Genomic DNA, 22,706 nt, shown 5'->3' with positions numbered 1-22,706 from the left:
GTATAAGGAAATAGACAATTACAGCAGTCTTTATAACTCCTCACCTTTCATTCATTTCTTATTCTACCCTATATAATTAAGACTCTGTCCTATCATGTCCACTGAAACTAGCCAAGGTCACTAATGACTACCTTGTTGTTAAGTCGTTACCCAATTTCTCTGCAGATTTTAACACTTAAAACCACTTTTTCTTAAAGCTCTCTTGTCCCTTGGCTTCTGTTAAGTAACTCTCTTCTTGTTTTTTCTTCCTGTATGATTGTTTTTTCTCATCTTCTTGGCCATAGGTGCTGATGTTCCCCCAGAGCTCTATTATTGTACCTCTTTTCCATCTTTATAGTCTCGTGTTTTTACTGACTTTAACTACTGCCTACTTACTAATGACCCCCAAATCCATATATCCAAGAACCTTTTTAGCTCCCTCCCCATCCATGACCAAAGCTAAAGATATCTAAGCTATAAAAGATATCAAAGCTATAAAAACTATCTATAGCTATGTCACAGGATCTCAAAGAGTTTCCTCAATTGCCTCCTCTACCCTCCATTCTGAATTCGTTTCTTCTCATCTGATACTCCCAGTTTCCATCCTTTTGTCTAGTACCTGGATTTGCCATTCAGTCTTATTCAACTGGGTGTTTAACTTTCAATTGCAGAGTAATTCATGAATACTGCCCCTCAGATCATGCTGTACTGCAACTCCAAGCCAGCACTGCCTCAGTCCTGTACCCAGCCAGGTCCAGTGTTCTCAAACATTACTTGTCTGGAAGGGGAGATTAGAAACTAGCTCAGATCTCTTACCTGAGCTTCAAAACTATATATGCCTGCTTTCATTATTACCTTTATGTCCTTCGGGTATCGCCAGGTCAGTCTGTCAAAAATCTCCTCCTGCTGGGTATCCTATCTCAGTGAATGGTCTTACCATCTATCCCAATTAGGATACATAAAATAATTCTTAACTGTTTCTCTCTTTCACTTGTCATATCCATGTCATACAATTCTATATTTTCAAATCATACCCTTAATTTAATATTTATTGTCACTACTTTATCATTTCTCTTGTGAATTACTGAATGGCTTTCTAACTGGTCTCCTTGCTTTTCATCTTGCTACTTCCAATATATTCTCCATGCTGCTACCAGAGGACTGTATGATCATATGACTTTCAGCAGAAAATTGTTATGGTTCCCTATTGCATACAAGATGGTAATGCAGGATCTGCTTCATATCTACCTCTCCAACTTCTCTCACATCACTCACCAGCTTCTAAGTTTCAAAGAATGTACCAGTACAAGAGCCCAGTTATAGAAAAGCCTCAGAGGATGCTATATAATGAGTTATCTTAAATTACTAAACCCACAAACTTCCCAGAGCTCACAAGTCTGTGGTTGGCCAGGTCTAGGACTTGGCTCTGGACCTGACCATACTTCCTCACTATCATGACAAAACTCCCTCTAGATGGGTTATAGAAAAGAGCCAGTATAGCCCACTACAAACTTCCGTTTCCCCAACATAGCACCAAGCAGCGCAATTGTGTCTGTACTTGACACATTGGGGCCCAGCCCAGGTAGCACCACAACTACAATGAACTGGTGAAATATCCTTGAGAGTTCTGATATGGGCTGGAGAAATCTGTTAATAACACTGCACTCCAGGGTGGGCATAAGAGAGTCTCAGGACCAAATTGAGCCAGAAAAGAATGTTTACCCCAGGTGCCTACCAGCAGCCTACCTGACATGAAGAACGTTAGTCAACATCTAAAGGAGCCAAGCTCATAGCCAGGAAAATGGTAGTGAATATTAGGTCCACAGATTGAGGCAGGGTCAATAACCTTGAGGACTAGAGGCAGGAAGGAATCAGGTATGCAAAATGGTATAAAATTAAGTCTGTGAACAAGAAGTCTGTACTGAAGCTTCCTTGTCATACAGCCTTGCCTCTGTCTTGCAATATTCCTCTCTAGCCCCCTTGTGGGGTAAAAATAGGATTAGTGCAACACAGTGATGTCATTGTACCTAGCTCCCTTCCCAGTTCCCAAAATCAGGCAGAGGACAGCCAGAGACAAGACTTTTTCCAGAAACCATTTACTAATAGGGAACAGTTACTCTCTCATGTCCTCAGGTTTGATTTATCATGGATTTGGGACTTGGAAGAATAGAGCCTGAAGATGGCCACTAATCATTCAGGATAGCTAGAGTAGAAAGAGGGCAAGAAGGGTCTGCCAAGCAGTGCTAGCTTGTCTCCTGTGTGATGGATCTTCTCCAAGTGAATGGATGGTCCAGGTCAGAGCTACAGAGGCCTTAGAAACCAGCACAGGGTCTCTTTCACTTATCTTGCTTTTCTTTTCCCATCCTCCTAAGAGTTCTCATCACATTCCAGAAATTGCCCTCAGGTCAACCTTCTGTAAAGTGTCAAGCTGCTGTTTGTTCTGGCTTATGTGTTCCAGAAAACAGAAAAGGTCGACTTCTCCTACAACAAACTGGCTGATCCTAAGTTTTCATTTTATGACAAGACTTTGGTGGAAGCAGTGAAAAGGGGAGATCGCTGGGTACACTTGTTTTTCCTGTCACTCTCATTGTGTCATACCGTAATACCAGAAGAGAAAGTAGAAGGTGAGAAGGGGCTTGAGGCCTCATGGACTGAGAATATGTCATAGAGTCTAGGCTGATTGGAGGGGGGATGGTTTGATATCATTTGTAATGGCTTAATCTAAAGAACTTTCTAATAGGAAGAGTTGTCCAGCAATGGAATGGATAGTCAAGATAAGTAGTAGGCTCCTAGTCACTGAATATATTCAAGTAGAAAACAACCTCTTGGTCTTAAAGAAGATTCATTCATTGGATAGGGGTCAAACTTGGTGCTATCTAGCGAGCTTCGGATCTTGAGACTCTGTAATATTCTGTCACAGAGTTTATCTGATTTATTGCCAAGATCAACCCCACTACCTCTGATAAGACTTCCTGAAGGATGAGTCATCCTCTTGTTGCTTCACAATTTAAAGGTATCCCCATATACCCTAATTTCTTTAGTAACCAAATATGACTATGTCATCCATGAATTTATCAAAATCTTTTTGAGAAATTACTGATTGTAAATTAAGAAGACTTTTTTTCCTTAACAAACAAGAATTTAGGCAGCCAAGTAAATCACATTCTTTAAAGTCAATGTAGTCTTAATATAATACCACCATGAGTAACACCTTATATTTGTACATCACTTTATAATTTTACAAGTTGCTTTCATTTATATTACCTTCCAGTCTTCACAACAGCCCTCTGCAGAACAAGAAAAATGATCCTAGTTTTATAGCAAAGGAAACTGAAGCTAAAAGAAATTAAGTGCTGTACAGCAGAAACTAACACAACATTGTAAAGCAACTATACCCCAATTTAAAAAAAGAAAGAAATTGTGATGACTAAAATCCTATAGCTAAGAAAGGTATAAATGGGATAAGAACCCAAATCTCATGTCTTCTGGCCCCATGAGCTCCCACCCTTCCACAAGCCTCTCCGGGTCTGACGTTCCAACAAGTTGGTATTACTTGAAGCATATTTGGACTTGTCTATGTTTACTGCCTTGAGTGACAAGGTAGGAAACACACAAGAAAGTAATCTTATTATCCCATAGACACATCTTATGTCTGACTTAAAATTATACTCCCCCACCTACCTTATTCACAAGTATAAGACTCTGATGATGTATAACTGTTTTTAAAAATCAAATTAACCTTCAAAAGAGAAATAATCTAAAATATATCTCAGGTTATGGGGATTATTCTAAAAGAGGAGTTACAGAAATGTCTTGAGTAATATCAGATTGAAAGATTGATTCAACAGAGTAAGTCATTTACCTTCCCAGGGTGAGAGTTTCAAAGGTGACAATACTCATTCATATATATATTTTTTTTTAATTGTTTACTAAACTATCAATCTTATTACCTTATAGCAGTGTTCATCAAAGTGCGGCCAGTCTTATGCAGGAGCACTTTATGGAGGACCATATGCATGAGACTCACTCAGGAGATTTGTTAAAATTCAATTTCCTGGGCCATCCTCCCAGATTTTGTGATTCTGGATTCAGTAAGTTTGGATGGGGCCCAGGAACCTTCATTTTTAACAATCTCCTGAGCCATCTTTACCCGCTAAAGTTGGAAAGCAACTGCCTATGTTTTCTTTGTTTGTACACATGTTCCATGTACTTCTGTAATACTAACTCAGGTCTGTGAAATTAGTTGAGAATATTGGAAAGAATGAAAAAACTGACCTGTTCTATGCCACCTGGCCTTTTAGGGCCAGGCTTGTGAGGAAATTTTGAAGAAAGATGTCCCCTCCTGGGCTCCATCTTTATGTAAGCCACTTGGAAGACAATCTCACTTCTGGGTGGACTTCATCTGCACATCTCAATGGGCTCTGGCTGCTCTCTTCTCTCCTGCCAGGTGAGCTGACTTACCAGGCTCAGTCCCCAGATGAAGGTGCCCTGGTCACTGCTGCCAGGAACTTTGGCTTTGTGTTCCGTTCCCGCACGTCTGAGACAGTCATGGTAGTCGAAATGGGGGAAACCAGAATCTACCAACTACTGGCTATTTTGGACTTCAACAATGTACGCAAGAGGATGTCTGTTATTGGTGGGTGCCTCTCCTAGGCAGTCCTCTCCCCTCATTTGTCTTTCATATACATTCACACATTGACTTTCTCCTCTATCTACACACAAATGTTTTCTCCTGCCCACATGCCATTTCACAGGCACTCTGCCTCAAATACAAATACATAGCCATTCCCACTTTCTCTCTCATAATCCTTTATGTTTTCTAATATACACATATGTGAGCTTACTGCCATGTGCTAGGGCCCTTATTTAGTGATCCTGGGTAGTGGCTTGTCAGAACCCTCAAAGCCAAGATAAGAACAGAGAATAAACCCATAAAGCCTGAACTTGGAATAAGAACTGGGGGCAGACAATATAGAGGAAATTAATACTATCTTGCTCTCAATTAGTTTGGGCCTCAGGCTGAAGAGGAAGAAGGTCATTTTTCATCCTTGTTCCTTATTAGGTGTGGGCCTTGGTCTGGAACTTGGACTTGAGAAGCTAAATGTGATTCTGTATCAGAGTCTTCCATAGGTGATACTGAACCCATGGAAAAACTGGTTCCAAAAGGTCCTCTCTCATTCTCACCAGCCCTCACCACATCACTCATCCTGTGTGACCACTCATTGAGTGCTTAGCCCCCAAAGGTGTCAGAAACAAATGTCATGGGAACAGCCTCCTGCCATCTCTCAGTGTCCCAGACAAGTTCTCATAACAGTGGACCTATATGGTTACTTTGCTTAATTTGCTTATCCTTAGTGAGGACACCTGAAGATCGCGTAATGTTATTCTGCAAGGGTGCAGACACGATCCTCTGTCAGCTGCTTCATCCATCCTGTAGATCCCTCAGAGACGTGACCATGGAACATTTAGATGTAAGTGTTTAGGTTGCAGGGGAGGGAAGCTGTGGATGGCTCTGTGTATCTGGATGTGTGTCTGTATATATGTCCCCATGTCAGTGTGTTTCAGTATGGGGTAGATTGGTGTCTGTGTCTCTTTAATTGATAGAAGAATAAAAACTACCCCATTCTGTGGGATTCTCACTGACCACATTGCCAACTTCTGTGTGAAGGAGTTGGGTGGCCCAGGATCCCAGGGGCATGATGAGGATTGTGTTGTGGGAGCACTTACCACAGTCAGAACAGTTCATTCTATGATTCCTGGCTCGGGAGGTCCTGTGTTCACATCTAGAATTTGCTTCAGAGTAGGGCCTGCTGGACTTCCCTGGTGGTGCAGTGGTTAAGAATCCGCCTGCCAATGCAGGGAACACGGGTTCAAGCCCTGGTCCGGGAGGATCCCACATGCCGTGGAGCAACTAAGCCCGTGCGCCACAACTACTGAGCCTGTGCTCTAGAGCCCGTGAGCCACAACTACTGAGCCCTCATGCCACAACTCCTGAAGTCCTCGCGCCTAGAGCCCGTGCTCCGCAACAAGAGAAACCACCACAATGAGAAGCCCGTGCACCACAACGAAGAGTAGCCCCCGCTCGCCGCAACTAGAGAAAGCCCGTGTGCAGCAATGAAGACCCAACTCAGTCAAAAATTAATTAATTAATTAATTAAAAGAATAGGGCCTGCTGGTATGGGAGGCCCCACCCCACCAGCCATGATGGGAAAAGACTGCTTTTAGGGTTTGGGGCAGAAGGCACCAGGCCTGGGCTGTGCAGAGGACTGTTTGACACCATCCTCTGTTATTTACAGGATTAGAATCCCCATGGGTACCTACCTACCCCGCCCCACTTCCACCCTTTAGGACTTGAGATATATCAGAAAGAGAGATTGGCTCCAGTCTGCTGACATTAGAAGGGAAAACCAGATTCATGCTCGCTGGGGTTTCTACCCTTAAACCTGGATATATAAAGGGTTGGGGGAATAGGACAGGGGATGTGATGGGGAAGGGGCAGATCAGAAAAATATTTTAAAGAATAAATAGGTTGGAGGAAGTGCTATTTTACTAGGCCATTTTGGCTTGGCCTCACGTTAACTCATAGAAGTCAGAGAGCAAATGGCCAAAAGGCACATGAAAAGATGTTCAGTGTCAGCCATCAGGGAAAAGCAAATCAAAAATCACAAGATACTACTTCACACCACTAGGGTAGTTAAAATCGAAAAGATGACCAGACAATAATGAGCACTGCCAAGGATATAGAGAAATTGTAACCTTCGTACATTGCTGACAGGAATGTAAAATGATGCAGCCATTTTGTAAAACAGTCTGGCATTTCCTGAAAAAGTTAAGCATAGAGTTGTCATATGACCCAGCAATTCCACTCCTAGGTATATTCCCAAGAGAAATGAACATTTATATTCACACAAAAAAGTGTACACTAATATTTATAGCAGCATTATTCATAATAGCAAAAAAGTAGAAACAACCCAGATCCCCATCAATGGATGAATGGATAAATAAAATGTGATAAATCTGTACAGTGAATGTTATTCAGTCACAAAAGGGAATGACATACTTATAAATGCTACAATGTGGATAAACCTTGAAAACATTATGCTAAGAGAAAAAAGCCAGTCACAAAAGGCCAATATTTTACGATTTCATTTATATGAAATGTCCAGAATAGGCAAATCTGTAGAACAGAAAGTAGATTAGTGGTTACCAGGGGCTAGAAGAAAAGGGAATGGAAATGACTGCTGACGGGTACAGGGTTTCTTTTGGAGGTGATGAAAATGTTTGGGAATAAGATAATAGTGATGGTTGCACAACTTTATGAATATATATATATTTAAAAACCACTTAATTGTATACTTTAAAAGGTGGATTTTATGGTACATACATTGTATCTCAAGTTTTTGAAAAAGTCATTGAAGCGTCCCACATAGGACAACTCTTATGTCTTATACTGGTTTCCTGAGGCCACAGTTTTGTTTTTTTGGTGTGTGTGTGTGTGTGTGTGTGTGTGTGTTTTATGGGCTACTCTGAAAACTTGTCTTTTAACCTTCCAGAACTCATGAATTAGGGTATCTTCTCAATGAGCATTTCCACAGACTGGCTTCAAAGAGGGGTCATAAAACTACTTCAGATCTTTTGACCTGCTTCCAACCTTAACAGATACCCATAGTGGAGCCTAAAACACTACAATCTATTAACCACTGAGGATACACCTATAAGAGTCAAGTTCCAGAAACCCACTCACACAGAAGCACAGCTCCAAGCCCTCTAAGACAGGAATCCAGCAAACAGGTCACACAAAAACAAGCAGCAGTCATAATTTGGCCCCAGGGCCCCAGTTTGCCCACCACAAGAGAAAAAAAAAACATACAAGTAAGGGATAAGTAAAAAATAATGTTAACACAGGCTGCTAAAATATTTGTTGAATGGATTAAGAATCTGTCAGTGTATTGTTAAGCTTGCCAAGTCCTCTTATCAGTATCATGCAAAATCAGTTTCTGCCATATCTCTTCCTTCTTTTTTTTAAAATGGCTGATGTATATTTTAAATTGCTGAATATATATAGATAGATAGATATATTTATTTATTGAGGTAAAATTGGTATATGACATTATATAAGTTTCAGGGGTACACCATTATAATTTGATATTTGTATATACTTCAAAGTGATCACCACTTTGTCTAGTTATCACCCATCACCATACAATTGACCCCCTTCACCTATTTCACCCACCCCCCCAACCCCTTTCCCCTCTAGTAACCACCAATCTGTTCTCTGTATCTATGAGTTTGTGTTTTGTTTGTTCATTTGTTTGTTTTTTAGATTCCACATATAAGTGAAATCATACGGTGTTTGGTCTTTCTTTATCTGATTTATTTCACATAGCATAATACCCTCAAGGTCCATCCATCTCGTCACAAATGGCAAGATTTCTACTTTTTGTGGCTGTATAGTATTCCATTCATCAATGGACATTTAGGTTGTTTCCATATCTTGGCTGTTGTAAATAATGCTGCAGTGAACACAGGGGTGCATGTATCTTTCTGAATTAGTGATTTCATATTATTTGGATAAATACCCAGAAGTGGAATAGCTGGATCTGGATCATATGGTGATTCTATTTTTAATTATCAAAAAGACAAATAACAAGGGTTGGAGAGGATGTGGAGAAAAGGGAACCCTCATACACTGTTGTTGGGAATATAAACTGGTACAACCACTATGGAAAACAGTATGGAGATATTTCCTTTTTAAGAAGTCTCTTGAGATCTTCTCTCAGCCTTCTTTTTTATAGCTTCACCTGCCAACAGTACAGAGGTTTAAGAGATAGCATTCTCTACAGATACTGCCTTGTATTAATTTTACCTGACAGGTAACATGAAGTACTCAGGAGTTACACAGAAAACTAAGAACAAAATATCAAGATGATAAATTCTGTTTCTCTTTGCTCTTATGATGCCAAAGTGAATTATTTTGAAGCTCACTATTAAGTTATTATGGGGACTTCCCTGGCAGTCCAGTGGTTAAGACTTCACCTTCACTGCAGAGGGCACATGTTTGATCCCTGGCCGGGGAGCTAAGATCCCACGTGCCACACGGTGCAGCAGAAAAAATAAAAAATAAAAAACAGTGATTATGTAGAATTGTTATTCATGTGCAGTTCTCAACACACAAAATCTGCTTCTAACCCTCCTTCAGTTAAATATGAATTGTGCCCTAAACTGCCCACACTCTCACCTAGCTCTCCTTATAACCAAGAGTATACTTCCGCAAGATAGTTAGCTATGCGTGGTTAGGATATATTGGTGGCCAAAGAGCAAAAGATGCTAACTCACCCAGAGAGCATTTCAGCAGTGGCCTCGTTAACACTACTGGCTATGACTAATCAACTGAGCCAACCAGCTGTAGACAAATACACAAATTTGCTATTTGAGATGCCCATTGAATACTTGATGAAGGAAGGCAGGGAGAGATGAAAATAAATGAATGTAAGCCTGTAAAAAAACAGTAACACCCTTGATTATTTGCTATAAGAATTCCTTTTTACTTTATTACTCTCTTCTTTCTCATATTATAGACATCATTATCTTCTCTTTAGAGGGTGAATTATTATCCCAATTTTACAAGAAATAAATCTAGAAGGCGTCATTCTTTACGAGGGTCACACAGCAAATAACCTAACCGCAAGTGGAAGTTAGAATCTTCTGTCTCTCAGAAGTACTCTCAACCTTTATCCCCAGCTATGCTGGCGCCATCCTTAGGACGTCTGACTGAGAAAACTCAACAGGTGCTTTCTGGTTAGGCTAGGTACTAGCCCTGTGATACTAACCAATAAACCCTATCTTGCAGGCAGATGGAGTCTGTCATTCCTTAACTCAGCCCTAACCCAGCCCAAGTCCACTCAGTGCATACACATGTCTTCCAGGATTTTGCCAGTGACGGCCTTCGCACCCTCATGGTGGCCTACCGAGAACTGGACAATGCATTCTTCCAGGACTGGAGCAGCAAGCACAGTGAAGCCTGTCTGTCTTCGGAGAATCGGGGAGATAAAATATCAGTGGTCTATGAAGAGATCGAAAAAGACCTGATGGTTAGTGTGAGGAAGCCAGGGACAGATTGGAGGCAGGATTGGGGGCGGGGGAGCAGTCAGGAGACTGATCAAGGGCTCTGAGAATGGCTTCTAGCAAATCATAGGTTCAGGCTCTTTCTGGATACTGGAATCCAAGCTGATTCAGGATATCTTGGATCTTTGAAATCCATAAATAAGAAAAGAATGTACTTGTTGTAAATTTCATCTTTCTGGCAATGTTTCTTATCCCAAAGCTGTCCACAGAAGCTAAGAAATCAGGGTCTGAATAATGTACAACTTAGATGATCCAGAACTAATTGATGGAATAATCAAGACAATACTATTCACTCATTCATTCAACATATTTATTAAGTGCCTCCTATGTGCCAGGTACTGTTTTAAGCCCTGAGCATGTAGTAGTAGGCAAAACAGACAAAAAAGTAATATATATACAGTATGTTAGGTGATGACAGTTCTATGGAAGAAAATAAAGCCAGGAAGAAAGGTAGGGAGTATCAGCATATGTGTGTGTGTTGTAGACGGTAGAGTATAATTGCTATTTTAAATAGGGTGCTTAGTCTTTACTATGAAGGAGACATCTGAGCAGAGACCTGAAGAAGGTGGCAAACCACGCAGATCTCTGGGGAATCAGTTTTCCAGAAAGAAGGAACAGCAAGAACAAGGACCCTGAAACAGGAGCAGACCTAATTTGTTAGTAGAACAGCAAGGCAGCTCATGTGGCTGGTACAGTGTAAGTGAGGAGGAGACAACAAAAGGACATGAAACAGAGAAGCAGTAAGGGGTCTTGACAGGCCTGTATAGTGAGACATGGAAAACAGTTGAAGAGTTCAACCAGGGAAGTGATGTGATAGCTTTTAAAATGATCAGTCTGGCTGCCATGTTGAGATGATTATTACTGTAGGGGAGCAAATGCAGACCCAGGGAGATCAATTAGAAAGTAGTTGCTGTTCCGGTTTGCAAGGCAGAAATAGAGACACAGACGTAGAGAACAAACGTATGGACACCAAGGGGGGAAAGGGGTGGGTGGAATGAACTGGGAGATTGAGATTGACCTATATACACTAATATAAATAAAATCGATAACTAATGAGAATCTGCTGTATAGCACAGGGAACTCCACTTCGCTGTACAATAGAAACTAGCACAACATTGTAAAACAACTATACCCCAATAAAAAAAAAAAGAAGAAAGAAAGAAAGTAGCTGTAATAGTACAGGTGAGAAATGATAATGGCTTGGACCAGATAAAAGTAGTGGAAGTGGTGAGAAATGGTCAAATTCTGTACACTTTTAAAAGTAGCACCAACAGAATTTGCTGATGGTTTAGATTATAGAATATGATAAAAGAAGTTAAGGATGACCCCAAAATTTTTGACCAGATTGATACAGGCTCTGCTATAAAAAGAGAAATTGCTGATACCAAATGGGAAAATTTAGAGATCCCAAAGGTCACAAATCTCCTTCCATAATCAGTTCTGTGGTTAGTATTTCTAGTCTGTCCTTTTAGAGGCCTAGCAGAAATCAGTCAGTAGTTTGTCCGGCTGTTAGTTTCTCAGACCCAGTGCTGTTGCCCATCCCTGTGGTCAGTCAGTACAATTAGGGTATCACTGAGAGACGGCACGATGTTGGACCAACATACTTTCAATGTAGTGTGGGAAAGGCCTTGAAAACCTTAGAGGCCCTCAGTAGGTACAAACAAATGAAGTTCACCCAAGCCCTTTTAGAGTTGAAAGAAAAACTGGAGTTGGATTTGGGGATCCCTTGTCTGGGACCCACTGCTTTTGGAGACCAAAGCCAGGAAACGTGCTATGAAGCAAGGGAGAAGTGAGAGTGTGTTGAGAAACAGAGGATTTAGAAGTGGCACAAAGCTTCATGTACGACTTGTGCGAGTCTTTTCCCTCTTTGGTTCCTTATATTCTGTGTTTCTAAATTTGATTTCAGTGTGTGGTTGAAAAGCTGTCTGTTGAGGGGCAGAGTGTAGTGAGGTTTATACCATTGGGGTCCTCGTGCCAGGACAGAGCCAGCTTACTAAAGAGGATGCTGAGGTGCCAGTCGAGTTGTTGGGTACCACTAAATGCAATGAGCCTCTTCCTTTGCCTCACTCACTGATATTTCTGTTCAAAGCTGTTAGGGGCCACAGCCATAGACGACAAGCTGCAGGATGGAGTACCTGAGACGATCATCACCCTGAACAAAGCCAAAATTAAAATCTGGGTTTTAACTGGAGATAAGCAAGGTAAAGGGGAGCTCCTTGCCTGACCAATCCTCTTCCCTGTCCACCTTAGCCATTTCTTCTTTTTCTTTTTCATTTCCTTTTTTTCTTAGCCATTTATTTGACAAATACCTTATAACCCAGGTCAAGTCCTTAGAGAACACCTTCACTCCCAGTCTTGCATATAATTTGCTAAGCATATATAGTACTTTATGCCAGATACTGTATTAGGCACGGAGAACACAGAGATGAATCAGTCAGACATGGCCTCTGTCATCCAGGAACTCACAAGCTAAAAACTTTTAGGGTTGTCTTTGACTATACCCTCTCTGTTGTCCCAAAGATTTACTCTCTTACCATGTTCCACTAATTCTTCTGAAAATCCTCTTAACTATGCCACCACCCTAGTTTAGCCTTTGTACCCTGTTGGCTGTACTTCTGCAAAAACTTCGGAACTGATCTGTTTCTTGACCTTATTAATTTCAATATAGCCTACATACAACCATCAGTTTAACCTTCCTAAAATACTGCTTTTGTGATGTTACTCCTCTACTCAGGTACCTACAGCAACTTCACATGGTAAAGTCGGACTCCACTGTCTGGACTTCAAGACCTTGATAATCTGTTGCTACCTACACATCCTTATCTCCATCGTAATGTGACCATATCTTCATTATGTCCCAAACCAATTCCTATTCTATGCCCTCTGTTTGGATTGTTTCCCCATTTGAAATTCTTTTTCCCCCTAAGCAAATCTTACTCATCCTTTAAGGCCTTGCTCTAAGAAACTTTCTATGACAATTGCAATCTCTCCTCTGAATTTTGATACTACTTGTAGCCAAGGTTCAGGACTTAATTTAAAAAAAATTGTTTTCCTTAGTATGACTTTATTCCAAATTCCAGATTTCTTGATGCAAAGGAAAGACTACAACCTAAACATATCTCAGTCCCTCATAAAATCTAGCATAGAAACAGGCACAGTGCTGATCAAGGAAATATACCCAGATTGCCGGGAGAAGTGAATACAGACAGGAATTGCTTTAAGAAATAAGGGAAGGCTTTGTAGAGAAAGCTAAGCTAGAATGATCCTAGTTATTGATAAATAACTTGCAAGTCTGTAGCAGGTAGACAGTTTCCTCTGGATGTTTGAGTATAGTCTCCACTGGCTCACGAAAAACACGCTTTGACTGCATCCATGGCAAATATGGACATATGGGCCCTGCAGGCCACTGTTTAGTGCCTTTGTACCTGTACACTGTAAAGACCCTGTTCCAGCCAAAATGCGACCTGTGTTCCCCCTTGCCCTGCAGAGACTGCTGTGAACATTGCCTATGCCTGTAACATATTTGAGGATGAAATGGATGGGATGTTTATCGTGGAAGGCAAGGATGATGAGACAGTTCGGCGAGAACTCAGGTGCGACAGGAGGGCTGCCACAGCCTGTCCCTGGGACCAAGATTTCCCACCCATCACTTCACCCAGTGTGGCTCTTACGTTACCAGAAGGAACAGAGGAGAAATGGGGGAGGGAAAAACAAAAAACCTAAAATATTGGAGAGAATTTTGTGAAGAAGCATGAGGGCTCAAGGAGTTGGAGTGTGGAGGTGGAGAAGTGTTGTATGTAGATGGTCTGGGACCTAAGGCAGTGGCAGGTCTCAGAAGGCAGTTGAGTATCAGGCCCTGGGAGGTGCTCTGCAGAGGCTCTATATCCACCTTGCTCACTTTCACTTTGGGACACATTTTCCTTCCTAAGCTCTGGGGCTTCAGGTCAGACACTAACCATTACTCTTGGCTTTCAGGTCAGCAAGGGAAAAGATGAAACCTGAGTCTCTACTGGAATCAGACCCAGTAAACAGTTACCTCACCACAAATCCCCGAATGCCCTTCAAAATACCCGAGGAGATGCCCAATGGCAACTACGGCTTGATCATCAATGGCTATAGTCTGGTGGGCAACACAGACCTACAACTCTGTTCTCTTCTTCCAAGGAACTTTTTTCCTAGGTCCAACCCACTTCAGGGAAATTTCAAGATCCTTTTGCTATTCCATGAGTTACCCTATTCCCCCTTCCTTCAGGTGCCCTTGCCTGTCAGACACCTTTCCCCAGCCTTCTCTAGGCAGGAATAATGAGGAAAGAGAAGCCAAGGGTATAGTCCTTTCTTATCCAAATTCTTCACTACTGATGTGGCCCATCACCTAGGGGAAGGGGGGAAGTGAGCAGAAGCAGGTCCTCCAAAAAATCACTTGGCCTTATAACCCAGTAAACTGATTTGACCCAGTGAGAGACCCTCACTGGTTTTCCACTGGAGGCTGGGTCAGGATGCCTAGAACTGGCTTGGGGGCTTGGCTGCCCTTGGGAGTGGAGCACCTGAGGAGTAGCTCTGCCTGACAGGGGAGTATGGAGGGGAAGGAGAGGGCCTAGGAAGGCTCTGTCCCAAGAGTCTTTTGGGGAAGCCTGGAATGTGGGTGTGTCCTGGTGCTGCAGGCCCACGCTCTAGAAGGGAACCTGGAGTTGGAACTGCTGCGAACGGCGTGCATGTGCAAGGGAGTGATCTGCTGCCGGATGACACCCCTTCAGAAGGCCCAGGTGGTAGAGCTGGTGAAGAGGTACAAGAAGGCAGTGACACTGGCCATCGGGGATGGGGCCAATGACGTCAGCATGATCAAAGGCATGTGAGGGGTTGGGAGGGCTGTAGTGCCTAGCCACGGGCCTGCTCTTCCCTCCTTCCATGGGCAAAACTGATCTGGGTGGCACTGTGTTGCTGGCTCACTCTCCTGCATATCATATGTATTGTACATTTATACTGTTTTGCAGCTTCATTCATGTTCCTCTACACCTCAGTTCCCACTTGTTTACACATCATTACATCAGCCCACATCCACAGTCACGCACACACATTCAGATTCATGTACGTAACACTCACACACACTCAGATACCCATGGCTCCAATAAGAACACGTGTGCATATTCATAGAACAACAGGCTGTGCAACTACAACACCATCTTTCTGAGATGGCATCGAAGCCCACAGAAAGGACCCCTGGGCAGGAGTCGTGGTCTGTTCCTTTTTTGAAGGCTGTAGGGCTGAGCAATGTTAGACAGACTACAGGGCTGCCCAACCAGGGAATTAGCTGTGCGGCCTGATGCAGGGATCTTTTCCTCCCTGAGGCAATATTCCCAAGAGCTTGCCCTGACTCCCCTGGCTGGAGAAGAATAGCAAACTTATTGCTGCTTCGGACCAACAGAAGCAAATGGCTGAAACTGGTGCTAATTTCAGCTGAACGTTGTTAGCCTCCAGCAACTTGTGGTTCTGTGAGATATGGATAATATCTAGGGGTCCTCTAGTCCAACCTCTCTCCCCATACTGGAAACACTAGCAGATATTCCAGCCTCGGCTTCAATACTAGGAAGTGTTCTTGCTCTCTTCCCCACTTTCTAGAACTTCATTGGCTTTTAGAGCCTTAGAGGTTTCAATTATTCTGTTAAGCAATGTAATAGGTATATACCAGAAGATCAAAGAATTTGGCCTATATTACAACAGACTGATTAAAACTTTTAGAAACTTAAGTCTTACCTTCCATCAAGCATAATCCTTGCTTTATCCAGAAAAAGTCACCTTAAGCTTCCTGAAGAACTCGTTTCTTACTAACAAAGTATGTACATCACATATTCCTCCCAACAGTTGGATTTTAGCTCCTTAGATAAACTTAGGTAACTAAAAACTGTGTTAGGTTGACATTCATCCTGCATCTTTAATTGATTTAAGTGGCTTCGAGAGATATCAAGAAATTTTTACCTCAGCATCTGGGCAGTAGGGAAGAGCCCAGATGGCTCTAGTAGGTGCAAAACCATCAAGGACAGTTTTCTAGTACTAGCTGTACGTGGCGTTCTTGAGTGGCAGCATCCAAAACAAAGTGTGGATGAAGGAGTTGTTGTCTGACTTGTGGGGGAGGGGCAATCCACTAAGGAGAAAAGACTCCATAAGTAAGTGCCCCCTTGAGCTGGTCCTACCAGTGTTTTTCAAATGTAAAATAAGGGGCTTATGCAACATGATCTCCTTTTACAGCCTTCCTTTTACACTTCCCAGGCTGGGAACCCAGAAGACAAGCTCTGTGACTGAGAAGTTTCTGGGGTTTCTTTGCAGCTGCCCACATTGGAGTCGGCATCAGTGGCCAGGAGGGAATGCAGGCCATGCTCAACAGCGACTACGCCTTCTCCCAGTTCCGCTATCTTCAGCGTCTACTCTTGGTCCATGGCCGCTGGTCCTATAATCGCATGTGCAAGTTTCTCAGCTACTTCTTTTACAAAAACTTTGCCTTCACTCTGGTGCACTTCTGGTATGCCTTCTACAGCGGGTTCTCTGCACAGGTAGGAGGTCAAGTGGCATTCCCCACTCTCGTCAGCTGGGTCTTCTCTGATCACCCCCCACTTCAGCCAGTTCAGACCCCTTTTCTCCTCGAGAGACCTGTGTATGACATGCTGCCATCTATCCATTAAACTTCTCACCCATGATGATCCCATCTCCTAACCCTACACTTAACCTTAGATTTCTCAACACTAACTTTTCTGTCCTGGCTCTGACTTGGCCTCGACTCCTACCAACAGAACTCTCCCATGAGATATTTTCATTTTTTCCATGACATAGAGACCTAGAATTTCCAAACATATGTAATGGGGGTGGGGGTGAGATTCCTGGATCTGGGAGGGGTTTTTTTAGGATCCAGAGTAATCTTTATGGAACAGGCTAAGTCTCAAGGGGCCTTTGGGTCTTGCCAGACAGGCTGGTTCTGGCATTTACCTGTAGCCATACTTGGAAACACAGCTTCCCTTTACTTCTCCTTCCTCACCCAGACATACCACGCTGCCAAACACACCCTATTTTTGCTCTAATGAATATGAAGTCTCCCCCACAGAAGTGGGGAGAGGTGACACTTGGATGTTGATGTTCTACGAGAAGTCCCTTTTCCTATGAGAAGTTTTTCAGGAGTCTCTCAAGGATTCCCAAAGAGAAACAACCTCAGGAATGATTATCTTGGGAGATCCCTACTACCTTTGTCACCTTGGGCTCCAGGGGAAACAGACCAGTCAGCAGACAATAGTAGGCTTGTCTACCCCTAGTGTCTAACAAAGCCAGTCTGGTTTGTGGGAGGTGTATGTGTATGTATGTGTTAGTTACTGCTGACCTCTTGTGGTTAGTAAAGAAAGGAGCCCTCTCTAGGCCCAGAATGAAGCACCCAGCTGGGGAAGGGTCATTGGGTCTATTCTGCTTGCCAGTGTTAGAAAATGTCCAGGGTTATAGAAACTACTGAATGCCATAAAGCAGATAAAGAACCCAGAGGCTTACATGCCTGGCAGTGCAGGGGTACACCTAGTATTCCCTAGCAGCCACTCTGGGTCCTTTCTGTATAGGGAGAAGCAGTACAGGTCATGGTGAGGTTGGTCTAAATCAGCCTTGTCAGGTTGGCTACAAACACGTTTGATGTGAGCTTATGCCAGCCTGGGACCCAGGGACCAAACAGAGTCTGGGGTCAGCCTTCTCAGTCAGATTTCGGAAATCCAAATCCTGCTCTAGGTTAGTATGGTGATGGGTAGGTGTAGGGCAGAAGGGCTTCTCTTGGACCCGGGAGGTGGAGCTGAGACTTTGGAGAAGAGACGAATCTAAGAAATCTCCTTGGTATTCTTCCAGACAGTTTATGATACCTGGTTTATCACTTTCTACAACCTGGTCTACACCTCCCTCCCTGTCCTGGGCTTGAGTCTGTTTGACCAGGTAAGACCAGCAGCAAGCCTCTTAGGGCTGAAGCCCCTGGGCCCTTGAAGAGTATTCCCAGGAGTGAGGAGGACAGCAATAGCCAAGCTCTACAAAGTCAAATATAAATGGAATAATTTATAGAGCAAGGGAGGGAGCTGATCACCTAGAGAGGTATCATTGGATAAAGTAAAGAATCCTCTGCCACAGAGAATAATCATCAGTTGTAGAAATCCAAGTTTTCCTGTGTGAATTTTATCTTTGTAGAGAGAAACACAGAAATTGTGCTGTACAGTAAATTGAGTGTGTACAAAAGTGAAAGGAAATAGAGTTATTGGTGCAGGACTAGGTAAAGCAAGGGGCTTCAAGAAAGGAGCAACCCATAGAGAGATAGTGAGATAAGCCAATTCAGGGAGGCCTAGGTGGGAATCCTGAAGGCCAAACACGGGAGTATGGGTATGACACCTTGAATCATAGGGAGTCAGCCTAGGGGATACCATTTAGCCCTCTCAGAAATTCCTTGGGCATTGAGGGTCCTGGTGCCCTACCTCTCCCTCCTCTCCTACCCAATCTCTAGTCCTAGGCACACGGAATAGAAAAGGGGCCTCCAAAGAGGAATAAGGTAGCTGAAAGAAGACATCATGGGATCATGGTTCCTGGTCTCCATCGGGGTAGGAAGGGAAATTCTCTGTGAAGTAGCTGCCAGCCTCAGAGCAACAAGAGGGGTGAATTATGTCATTCAACAGTCAGTCCTATCCAGCTTCAATGGTCTAATTCTAGGGATCCACAACCTCTCAAAACAAGCCTCCAGCTTTGTTATCCAAAGTTTCGGATTTAGGAGATGAAGATGATCCAATGTCATCCACATAGAGAATTCCCTCACCTGAATTTCCCAGTAGCTGTGGGAATGGGAGGAGCATCACAGAACATAGATACCTCTGAGGGACTAACTGGTCCCCATTGGCTTCCCGCTTTCTTCCAACTGGCTTTTGACACAAAGGATACTCAACTAAAGGAACACTTAAAACTGGGGACTCATGTCCCAATTGCCTCCCCATCCCAAGCTCCAGTCCTCCCTTCAGCTATTCCCAATCCTAACTGCCCCCTTTCTTAACTCTGCATCTTGCCCTTCTAGCTTTCTTCCACCACGTATATCCTTGCCTGGAGAGTAGGACTTTAGGAAGGGTCTGTGGTCACTGCTCTGTTCTCTGGTTCCACTTCTCAAGTAATCCATGAGGAAACTCCTAGGCAGCCTAACAGCAGACTCAGTAGAGAAGCCTCTACTCTGTTAGAGATGGGATCTTCTATGGAGAGACCCTGAGCCTTCCTTCTTACCCTCTGGTGCTTCCAGGATGTGAATGAAACATGGAGCCTACGTTTCCCAGAGCTGTATGAGCCAGGCCAGCGCAACCTCTATTTCAACAAGAAGGAATTTGTGAAGTGTTTAATGCATGGGATCTACAGTTCCTTAGTGCTGTTCTTTATCCCTATGGGGACCGTTTACAATTCAGTGCGCAGTGATGGGAAGGAAATCTCCGACTACCAGTCCTTCTCTGTGATAGTGCAGACCTCCTTGCTCTGTGTGGTCACAATGCAGGTGTGGCCAGTGGTGGGGTAAGGGGATTGGGTGGGGAGCCTGTCTGGAAGAGAGGAAGGGAAGGAGGGAGGGAAGGTGGGAAGGGAGCATCCTCCTTTACAAAATTGGAGAAGGGAGGTGGCTGACAGGTCCCAGGTTATAGACTAATGAACATAAGAGGGTGCTTTTCAGATTGCCCTGGAGACAACCTACTGGACAATGATAAGCCACATCTTCACCTGGGGTAGCCTGGGTTTCTACTTTTGCATCTTATTCTTCCTGTACAGTGATGGCTTGTGCCTAATGTTCCCCAACATCTTCCAGTTCCTAGGTAAGATTCTGCCCAGTCTGTGGCAAGGGGCTGGGGCTGGGGGTGGTAGTGTGAACCAAGTACATTTGTTTAATAAATGTTTACTGAGCAGCTATTACTATGTGTTAGGCTCTGTGGATATATATATGATTATGACATGGTCTCAGCCCTAAAAGGACTCAAAATCTAGCTAGGTGAAATATTTTACCTCATTGGAGTCTCTAAGATATTTTTAAGTTTCTTAACCTAATTTGGTCTCTACAAGCATCCTGTGAGATAGACAGGGCAAGGATTATTACACCGTTTTAGAGACTGGAGGTTTTTAAAAAATGACTCAAATCTACGTCTCCTGGTTCCCAGTCCAATGTCCTTTCTACTGTGGCATACTGCCTTCTTATCTCCCACATTAATTTCCCTGTCTCTCATCTCCACTCTGATGAGGACAAAATACAGACAGAGTAGACGTGTAGATGTAGCTGGCTCCTACCTCTTGTCAAGCCACTCATTTTTCCCTTCCAAAACCCTCTATCCCATTTTTGTGTCCAGGCCAATGCTCTAGGATTCCTATAACCTACCCCCCCCTCTCCTGCCCTGCCCGGCCTTTAGAGGGAGACAAAGGCATGTGAATTCACAGTGACTTTGGCTGTGCCAAGGACCTAACCTCAGTGCAATCCTTTCACATTTATATTATTTCTCAGGAGACTAACTGTCTCCAAATCAATAACTTCCTTCTTTGGACTGAAGAGATACCTAAGTTCTGGCTGACAGCCCCCTTCCTCTAGGCTCTGGTTCTGCCTTTCCCTTCTGGCTCATTGTTTACAGGTGTGGCCAGGAACACTCTGAACCTGCCGCAAATGTGGCTGAGTATTGTCCTCAGCGTGGTCCTCTGTATGTTGCCTGTGATTGGGTACCAATTTCTCAAACCACTATTCTGGCCCGTCAGTGTGGACAAGGTGAGTGGAACAGGGAATCTACCCAGATGTAATTCATGACCCTCTTTGCCTTTGCCTCTGTGGATAAAAACCCTGTCCCCCATGCTTTGGCTTTAGATTATTGACAGAATTCATCATTGCATGAGACATCCACTGCCACACCCAATCCGGACCAAACTGAAACATGCAAGCTCTCGACGTTCTGCCTATGCGTTCTCCCACAAACAGGGCTTTGGGGCTCTCATCACTTCCGGCAAGACAATGAGGGCCAAAATGCCCAAGAAAAACAGCTTTCCTTTTAAAAAGTAGAGGCCTTTACGGAAGCCCTAAAGGAGTCAGTCATTGCTCTTCCTCCCTTGTATTCACACAACTTAATAAGGAGAGATTAGAGTCCCTGGAAACCAGCATAAACCTGTTCTTCCACTCTCACTCCAGGGGCTCAGCTTCTTCATTCCCTAGAAGGCTTTGCCCAGGTAAGACAAGGAAAGGTAAAGGCCCCCCCCACACACACATCTGTCAAGAGTTACAGCATTTCAAGAAAAAGCGATGTCAGGCCTCCCTCTACCAACCCTTCCAAGTTTTAATCCATACAAGCAAATGTGGAAATAATGGGTGAAGAGGGGGAATGTGGGGTAGGGAAAAGAAAATAGGACCTAAGAATCTTAGTTTGGGCCCTATTTCCCACATCCAGAGCAACCATAAATTTTGCCAGGGCTCCCCACAAACATATTTACCCAGGCACCCTTCTCAGGTTTATCTGAGGGATTCAGGGCCTGGGTAGCAAAAGGAAGAGGCAGCTATGAAAAGTTGGTCATAAGAAGCTAAAGGAGAGTTTCTGGACCAAAAAAAGAATGGAGGTGGTTCCTGCCTTGATAGGACAGCTCAAGATTTTGCCACCTTCTCTTCTCTTTGATCCCTTTGACCCAAGAACTGATACCTTTTCAGGCCTCAGAACTGGGAGGGGGAGACTGCAGGGGATTTTTAAAAATCTTTTCTTGAGGGACATAAGCCATAATTGGTGAACATTTGTCTTCATTCCATAAAATTATTTTGAGAAGAAACTGTATGTACTTGGGAAATTGCTTCTAACAAGTTTATAGATAAGTAATAAATTGCTGATTTTGGAGTAGAGAGATTTGTATCGTCTGTTGGGGCCCCAGTGATAATAACTTAGGCCAAGCAATATCATTGGTCCATAGACCCCTTTTGAACGAGACCAGTATTTCCCTCCCCACCCCCAACTACGTTTTCACTTCCATTCCAGTTTTTCCCCCTGCTGCTAAACTCTATCTTGGCCTCAGTATGACCACATCTTTTAACCATATAGCTCTTTGCACACCTTAAATATTAGTTCCCAAAGCTCAGGCCTAGGTTCTCTGCTCATTTTTCTTTGTACACTTTTCCTGAGTGACGACTTCTAATGTCATGACTTTATTTACCAATAGAAAGAAGATTCTCAACTCTCTCTCTATCCTAGATCTCTCTTCTGAGATACAGATCCATTTATTAAACTGACTCTAAGACCCTTCACTTAGTTGAATCTCAGGAAACTCACCAACCTGTATTAAACATTTTCCCCCAAAATTGCACCCCAGGATGTCACTACCATCATCCCATTCACCCAAAGCAGAATGATGGGAATCATACAATACTCCTCCTATATAGTCTGATGTCTAATAAGTCATCAAGTAATGTAAATTCAGCATCTTCATCATGTCTTGTTTTCAGTTCCCTCCATTATTACTACCATTGTCCTCGTTTAGACTTTGATCATCTCTGACCTGGATTACTGCATAAAATCTCCCCTCTCATCTTCCTGGTTTTCTCCTATCTAAAGTATCACCAGTACCATTTCCAG

At 43.2% G+C, this 22,706-nt stretch overlaps 1 protein-coding gene and 1 long non-coding RNA gene across 7 annotated transcripts in view; one reads left to right on the top strand and one right to left on the bottom strand.

Annotated features, from left to right (window-relative positions):
- LOC309663830 (phospholipid-transporting ATPase FetA-like) overlaps positions 1 to 21,979 on the top strand; it is a 112,291-nt gene extending 90,312 nt beyond the window's left edge. For all 6 annotated transcript variants that reach the window (XM_082468372.1, XM_082468373.1, XM_082468375.1 and 3 more), the window contains 14 exons: positions 2,438 to 2,603; positions 4,427 to 4,615; positions 5,335 to 5,450; positions 9,906 to 10,070; positions 12,194 to 12,305; positions 13,592 to 13,697; positions 14,080 to 14,227; positions 14,766 to 14,949; positions 16,426 to 16,649; positions 17,968 to 18,051; positions 19,382 to 19,627; positions 19,799 to 19,937; positions 20,739 to 20,869; positions 20,966 to 21,979. In XM_082468372.1, coding sequence (XP_082324498.1) covers positions 2,438 to 2,603; positions 4,427 to 4,615; positions 5,335 to 5,450; positions 9,906 to 10,070; positions 12,194 to 12,305; positions 13,592 to 13,697; positions 14,080 to 14,227; positions 14,766 to 14,949; positions 16,426 to 16,649; positions 17,968 to 18,051; positions 19,382 to 19,627; positions 19,799 to 19,937; positions 20,739 to 20,869; positions 20,966 to 21,157 — 2,202 coding nt within the window. In that variant the 3' untranslated portion in view covers positions 21,158 to 21,979. The remainder of the gene's footprint in view (positions 1 to 2,437; positions 2,604 to 4,426; positions 4,616 to 5,334; positions 5,451 to 9,905; positions 10,071 to 12,193; positions 12,306 to 13,591; positions 13,698 to 14,079; positions 14,228 to 14,765; positions 14,950 to 16,425; positions 16,650 to 17,967; positions 18,052 to 19,381; positions 19,628 to 19,798; positions 19,938 to 20,738; positions 20,870 to 20,965) is intronic.
- The window catches only part of LOC309663860, a 102,727-nt gene that overhangs the window by 49,715 nt on the left and 30,306 nt on the right, over positions 1 to 22,706 (bottom strand). The window lies entirely within an intron of this gene.

The sequence above is a fragment of the Balaenoptera physalus genome (assembly GCF_965194825.1).
Source record: "Balaenoptera physalus genome assembly, chromosome: 7".
NCBI classification, from domain to species: domain Eukaryota; kingdom Metazoa; phylum Chordata; class Mammalia; order Artiodactyla; family Balaenopteridae; genus Balaenoptera; species Balaenoptera physalus.
The sequence above is the reverse complement of the archived record's forward strand: the minus strand, read 5'-3'. Positions and strand labels throughout refer to the sequence as shown.